Genomic DNA, 7,687 nt, shown 5'->3' with positions numbered 1-7,687 from the left:
CTTCATGTCAGAACCGATTAATAGTTTTAATTTGAAGGGATGCACCATTTTGTGTTCAACCAACAACTAATTGATTAAACTAAAGAGACACATCGCATCAATTTGTATCAGAAATCAATCCAATTTGCCCACTTTGATTAGAACATGAAGAAACCATCAAATGCCTCCTACTTGGGTGCCAATTCTGTAGGGACCTTTCGTTTGTCAGCCCCCTAGTATTGCGCATTGATACCAATCCAAGATACCTATAGGAGTGAATCCAAAAATAGTGTGAATAAGTATAAGAACAAAGAAGCTAGAGCCTATTGTCTATGTGGCAAAGATGGAAGGCAAAAAACAAAATGGTATTCCAAAACATCAAACTAGATATTGATCTCATTACCAAGTTGGCAAAAGCTATGATGAAAGTAGCAAATGATTGTAATCCAACTACTACAATTTTTAAGGGACCGGGAAGGCACCAATTGGAGCAATGAAATTGGATAGCTAACTAACTTGTGGGTGGATGTTGCTTGGAGGAGGAGAGCGTAGTGGTTTAGAAGCAGTGGTGAGATTGGAATTTTCTTAATGGAGCACCCTTAATGAGATATTGGTGAATCAAGCATTCATGGAACATGGCAAGGAGAGGCAAAACTAGCTTTTAATTATTACCAAAGTGTGGTTAAAAAGAGATTATTAGCAATGTTGATTGTTTAGACCGGAATGTTAGAAATATTATTTTAGAATTTAGATGGATAAAATACTCAAAGATATAATGCTTGATATCAAGGTTCACAACTTGACCAATCTTGCGCCTTTGCAATTGGTTGTGTGAGACTAAAACTACAAAACTATGTAGCAATATCCAATAAATTAGTCTAAGGATGTGAGGAAGGTATTATCCTCTTTTTATTTTATATCGATTATTTTTCCCAAAATTTAAATGTCAAATCAAACATGAAGATATTAACCGGTGGTTTTATTCTTCTAATCCTCTACCTATTCGTCTATGTTAATCATTTTACATTGGAACATTATGTCGAATAATTACAAAATCATTAAAATATATGGTGTTATCTAAGAGTTAGTAGCGCAGCAGCCAACAGTAGTCGAACCACCGCCATAGTCCATACGAAGTTACAATTAATCACTATTAGGAAGAATCGACAATGAGAGCGACCGCGGGCCACCCTAGTTATACAAAGTCCAAACTATTCTATTCCACCGAAGGGACTACTAATTTTATATATCCTTATCCACAAACGCCATCGAAATTACAAAATACTACAGCTCATCATATCACTACTGAGCACGCTAACAAGCGCCGCTCCTCTTAGTCGCTGGCATCCGCCGCGTATGGGGATGCCTTCCTCTCACCGAACCCAACTATAATTATTCTAGAAGATGAACAAAAGAAAAACTCATAATTAATATATTTAGAAATTTAGACTAGAAATTCTCCATTTGTCCGTCGTCGTCAAATCCACTTCTCTCTACATAATTCTCGCGAATGGAGCGACGCGAAACCCATCCGCCGCCGCCACATGGAACCCAACGGCGCGGCACGTAACATCAACTGCGGGGGCGCCGGAGCCGGTGACCATGGGATTAGTCGTCCTCCGGTAGGAGCCGAGCCACTTGGCGAGCATGTACCGGCTCTTCCGCCATGGCGGTACGTGCAGCTCATTCCTCCGGAGCGATCTCCTCGCGGCCTCCGCCATTAGCCTCACCGCCTTCCCGATCGCCTCATCCCTCGCCACCACCACCTTCGGCACCGCCGCAACCACCCTCCCGTACTCCTCCGTCGCCCTCGCCACCTCCATCCCCGTCGCGAAATCCCAATCCACGATGTACCTCATCCTTTCCTTCTCTGGCGAGATCACGTCGATGTACTCGTAGCTCCCGGCAGTGATCCCACCGGAGGTCTCCCATCTCGCCTTGCAGATACCGGCGTCGTACCCCATCGCCCTCAGCCTCGCCATCACCGACCTCCGGAACGCCGATCCGGCCGTCCTCATCCCCTCCTCAGCCTCCATCGTCGCCGTCACCTCGGCGACTAGCCGGATACGGAACGGATCCATCTCCGCCGGCGGATCGAGAAGCTCTCTCACCCTCGCCGCCGCCGCCGATGCCGCCCGATCAGCACCGCCTTCCTCGTCGCGATCGCTCCCGCGGTCGGATCTCTCATCCTCGGATCCGGCGGAGCCGGCCTCGAGGAAGGCTTGAACGAGGCCGGAGAGGCAGGTGGCGGCCTCGTGCTCGCTGCCGCTACTGGAGTATCCGGCCATCTCTCCGCGGAGGCGGGCTCGGACCTTCTCGTCCAAAGGGTCGGTTACCCGCTTCGCCCGGACGAATACCGCCATTTGCCGGTAAGCAATTTCCCCCAGCTCTGGCGAATTCGTATAGGATAGAAGAGAGTTCTGGAGATATCAAGGACCACCTGCTATCTTCGTCCTTTTATAGATAGAAACGAACCCAAAGCTTTAATCTTCTAATTTAAAATCATACGTGCGAATTTTACAATAGAATATTCTTCAGCAGTTAAAAGTAAAATAAGAAAATTATGTATATAAATATATATATCATATCTAGGGAAGGATTATCCATTAACTAGTTCAAAACATTTTTTTCGTACGGGAATATGCCCGCAGTGTTCCCCACGAGCTTAGCACGTGACGGAATATGCCGCGGCATCCAGCTAACAATTCGTGGGGTCGCAACTCTCGCACGTGTCTGGCGCGTGCGGGCGTGCGCACCAATGGCTCTGATTCACAGTGTCTCGCACGTGTCTATGGACGGGGCGCGGTTAGGGGGTTTGCGGCGATGTCGGTAAGAGAAAGAGATCTGGGGTTGACCACTTGACTTGGCCCTTCGTACTTCGTTTGGTTGCAAATTTACCACCTCGTGAGCGTGACACTGATCGCCGTTTTAATGGCCTTGATAACCATTTTTGTGTTGCATGGTTTCGTTTTGCTTCCCAATCTCTATAAAATATCTGGATATACAACTTTATTCTTATGTAAGTACATACATACATATATATATATATATATATATATATATATATATATTAAACAATCTTAGTTTAGCCTTGAGATATAATACTACGTACTTTGTTTTGAAACGTGCACTATAAAATGCTTGGAATAAGTTGGTATATAAAGAGGACTAATTAATAAATAGAAAATAGCATATGTACTTATATATATATTTAAGTTTTAAGTCATCCTTCTTAATTAATAGTTATGAGTCCTAAATAAGTTTAGCTATACTTTATTCTTTAAACTTGACTAAGCTAGGTTAACTTGATTTAGACTAATATAGTACTTGGATCTAAACAAGTAAACTAGTGTAATAATTATAGTTGATGTGACATAAAAAATAATTAGTATAGAAAATATTTTGGCAAATGATAAAATACTCTTATAGTAAATGCTGTGGAGAGAAATATTGAATTATAATTGATTAAAGTGATCTATTTTCAAAGGTACATTGCTAAGTAGATGTTGTTAGTAAATATAAATATTAGATGTATAATGAGATGCGAGAGGTATTATTAAATTAGTTTTTGAAATAAATTTATTATTTGGATACAAAACTAATTTGACTCACCATACTATAATAAAATTATACTTGTTCCCTATCTAAATGCAACCTTATTATTTAATCCTTCTCTAATTGTGTGACTAAGATATGAGTAGTAGATATACATGAGTCATGTTCTGAAAATAAACAAAAATATATATATATATATACATGAGATATATCTTAGAAAAATTGCATAAAAAAACACAATTGGTCTGCCTTTAGGTCTCTTCCACGGATCATAGTCCGATCGAGTCTATTTTTGGTTTCCTTAAGGTACTTTCTATTTCTTCTTTCTAAATTTGTTATTATGTCATCTCATTAAATACTGTAGGACACTTTATTATATATAGAAGTTATATATACTCTTTTTCTGAATGATTTTCTTTTCATAATAACCCTTTGAACTTTTTTTGGTACACGTTAACCCCCTGAACTATCAGAAATATCTCAACCCCTAATGTCGTTGACAGAGTTGATAAATTAATCAAATTATCCCTCCACTTACAATAATAGAATAATTAAGTGGTTTAACTAATATTAAATATTTTAAATTTTTTCATTGCTCTCTGCACTAATCCCCTTTCTAAACACACATTCCTCTCCACTCCAAGCACATCCCATCCTGTTGACAGCCAACAAGAGCAAGGCGTGACGCACGATCGCCTTTGGCCGGCCATGGCTTGTCGATGAAGGGGGTCCCTATGGCGGATAAGGTTGACATCGGTGCTGTGACCCTCGTCATACATGAACTCAAAGAGGACGTGGCTGAGGTCGATGGGGAAGCTACTGTCAGTGGTCTCAGGGTCGGTAGAGGTAGAGGAGGTGATCTAACGACTGATAGCGAAGATGAGGAGAAAGTGACGAGGAGATCCTTTGCCTTTTTCTTCTTGTTGTTTTTTGGATGAAGGGTGCATTATCACTGTCGCTCAACCTTCCTCCCTTCTCTGCCTACTCATGTGGGAGTCGACAAGGTTGGTGGAGGTGGGACATGGAGGTTGATGGCGACAAGGAAGGAGGAGGGCTTGCTGCTTCTATTGCTACGTCAACAACCCAAGGAAGCAAGACATAATGCAAGACACCTAAGGTGGCCGACCCTAACTTGGGGGCGAATGAGGCTGGTGAAGGCGGGGGCTTGCGATAAATGAGGTCGAGCTCGATGAGGAGGATGAGGGGCCCTAGGGTGGGGATGTTGGCCTTCACGGCCTCACCCCCGATGGCCATCGAGTCTTAGAGCAGTGAGCGGATCTATCTCACCTTAATCAATCGCAGTTACCGAAGGCTGCGACGTAGCTATCGAAGCTGCGCTAATCCAAGATCCAACTCCAACAAGGTCCTCAACAGAGTTGAAGTCGAAGAGGATATGGATCTTGCTTGTGATCTCACAGCTATGGAAGATGAGCACAATGGATTTGAGCTTGAGCACATCGCTCCCGATCGACGATGGGCTACGGAGGAGGCGACGATGGTCAACACCATGAAGGCAATAGCTTTGGTAGTGGGCTGTGGAGGAGGTGACGACGGCGTTAAGCTATGGCGGTGAGCTAGATAAGAATAGGTGACCGTAGCTATGGAGGGAGAGGATGAGAAGGGGTATTATCGTCCATCAAAAATTTTCTTGTGACTTGCACATGTATAAGGGGTAAAATCATCATATATTTATCATGTGACATCTTTTGGATCGAAATAGGTAAGGGAACCCTAATAAAAGGGGTCAAGTGAGATATTTCTGATAGTTTAGAGAATCATTATGTACCAAAAAAAAGTTTAGAGAGTAATTTTGAAAATGAGTGATAGTTCAAGAGTGAAAAGAGAATTATCTAAAAAAGATATATATTTGTCCATTTTCTTTTAGCTACTCATAGCACTAATATTATCTCTTTACTAAAGGTTGATTATAGCATTTAATTCTTTTAGCTCTTTTAATTTCTTTTAGCTACTCATAGCATCAACCTTATTTAGATTGTTTCCCAATTGAAAGAGCTAAAAGAATAATCTTCTTTATGTTCTTCATTGGAAATAATTATATACAAACCTCATACAAGGAAAATATGATAGTAAAAGAGTGCGATATAAAATATCAAGTAAAAAGAGAGTAGAGTTAAAAACTTTGTTTGTTAACTATGAATTTTGTAAATGAACTATGGACGATAATCATAAAAGGAAGATGGATGAAAAGAAATAAAAGAGATACTACTCTATTTAAATTTTTGGAGATATTTCATAATCACTAATACGTTTCCAATGTACATGAACACTTTTATTTATCTAACACAATTTTTTAAATGTGCATGAGATTTTTTTTTTTAATTGAAAGAGTTACAATAATCAAATGATATAATCAACATTTTAGAAAAAGAGAACATTGGTGCAATGAGTAGCTAAAAAGATTGATAAACATTTAATGTTAGTGAAAATAATAGAAGACAAAGAAAGTTAGTAAATATAATTAAAAATTTATAATTTAACTATGAAATTTGTGAATTAACTATGACATAATTCGTAGTTTTTTTTTCAAAATTCATAGTTAATTTACAAGTTTTGTAAACTAACTATGAAATACTGTTAGAAAAAGAAAGAGAATGAGAAGAGTTAGATAAATACTATTCTATTCAAAGTTTTAGAGACATTTATAATATATTATCTTGTTAATTTGTAGTATCCATAACTAGATAGTGTAACTTATTTGCAACATAGATTAAAAAATTTTTAGAGGAAATTGAATAGTTTGAATTAAGCAATTCTTTTTTTTGAAGAATTGATTATAGAGTTTTTGATTATTTAACTAATCCTAATTATTTCACCACTATCTTCATTTAGTCTCTTATTTTCTTAATTAAAGAATGATTAGAGAGACTTGCATAGAAAAAAAAATATTAAGAGATAGAAGAAGAAGAACAACAACAATAGCACCGAGAACAAGAAAAAAAAAGAATAAAAAGAAGCAGCAATAACGACAATAGTAAAAAAGGAAGAATAAGAAGAAGAAAAAGGAAGAAAAAAATAGCATGGGTTACTTCTCTTTATTCCTATATTGTCACATCAACATTTAATTAACACTAACTAGTATAAAAGCAAATTTGGAAGAAGAAAAGAGAAAATACCTAGGGGTATAAATGAGCCGAGCCTCAGCGAACTGGCTCTAGCTTAGGTTCGGCTCGAAATTACTTTCGAGCCTCATAATTTTGCTTAGGCTCGGCTCAGCTCAGCTCAACTTGAGTCGAGCTCAAGCTGAGCCTAACCAAGCCCAAGCTGAGCTCGAGCAAAGGTCGGGCTTGATTAGAGGATGAGGTAATGGCGGCGTGGACGGCGACGGCATGGACGGCGGCTTGCTGATAGTCGGAGATGAATGGAGGATGAGGCAACGACGAGGAGATAGTGAATGAAGGAGGAGGAGGAAGCCGACGGAGTGGATGAGAAGGAGGCCAACGGAGGAGGAGGAGGAGGCCGACGGAGAGAGAGGAGGTGGCGGCGCATGGGTGAGGTTATAAGTGGTGATCGGGTGTATGAGGGTAAGGGTGAGGGTGAGGGTGAAGGTGAGGGTAGGATGGGTGAGGGAATTGAGGGTGAGGATGGGGTAGGTGAGGGTGATGAATATTGAATGGGTTACGGTTGAGGATGGGTTAGTGAAAAACACGTGGGAATATTTCTTTATGCCACGTGTCCTTAGTTATAGCTAGTCAGGCTATCGAGCCGAGCCTAAGCGAGCCAACTCCAGCTCAGGCTTGGCTCGATATTAATTTCGATCTTGTTATGGCGGCTCAGGCTCGGCTCAATATTAATTTCGAGCCTGTTATGACGGCTCAGGCTCGATTCAGCTCTGATCGAGCCGAGCCTGAACCGCTCGTCAAGCCTGACAATCCTAAAAATACCTCATCTATAAAAAAATAAAAAACTAAAATCAAGCCCAATAAATACATATGATATCGGAGTAAGAGGCTTTGAATTTGGATCTAGCTCAAGCTTATCATTTGCGCTTGGGAACAACTTTTGTTAATAAAAAAATAGTAATAAATGATTAGAAAGAGTAATATTATTTGGTTACTACACCTAATCAATAAAGGACCCATTACCCATATTTTTTATACACATTGACTTCTAAACTATGAAAAATCTCTTACCT

The 7,687-nt window shown here is 40.0% G+C and overlaps 1 protein-coding gene across 1 annotated transcript; it reads right to left on the bottom strand.

Annotated features, from left to right (window-relative positions):
- Positions 1-1,203: 1,203 nt before the first annotated feature.
- LOC140768561 (uncharacterized) lies at positions 1,204-2,423 on the bottom strand. Its single transcript, XM_073108883.1, has one exon. The coding sequence runs from the start codon at positions 2,340-2,342 to the stop codon at positions 1,473-1,475; it is 870 nt and encodes a 289-aa protein (XP_072964984.1). The 5' UTR covers positions 2,343-2,423; the 3' UTR covers positions 1,204-1,472.
- Positions 2,424-7,687: the final 5,264 nt, after the last annotated feature.

The sequence above is a fragment of the Typha angustifolia genome, chromosome 10, assembly GCF_048772165.1.
Source record: "Typha angustifolia cultivar Huaian chromosome 10, ASM4877216v1, whole genome shotgun sequence".
Classification (NCBI taxonomy): Eukaryota; Viridiplantae; Streptophyta; class Magnoliopsida; order Poales; family Typhaceae; genus Typha; species Typha angustifolia.
This window is presented reverse-complemented; position numbering and strand designations above follow the sequence as displayed.

What these genes read in the sequence shown, in the direction of transcription:
- LOC140768561 (XM_073108883.1), bottom strand. Translation starts at nt 2,342, where the DNA reads ATGGCGGTATTCGTCCGGGCGAAGCGGGTAACCGACCCTTTGGACGAG.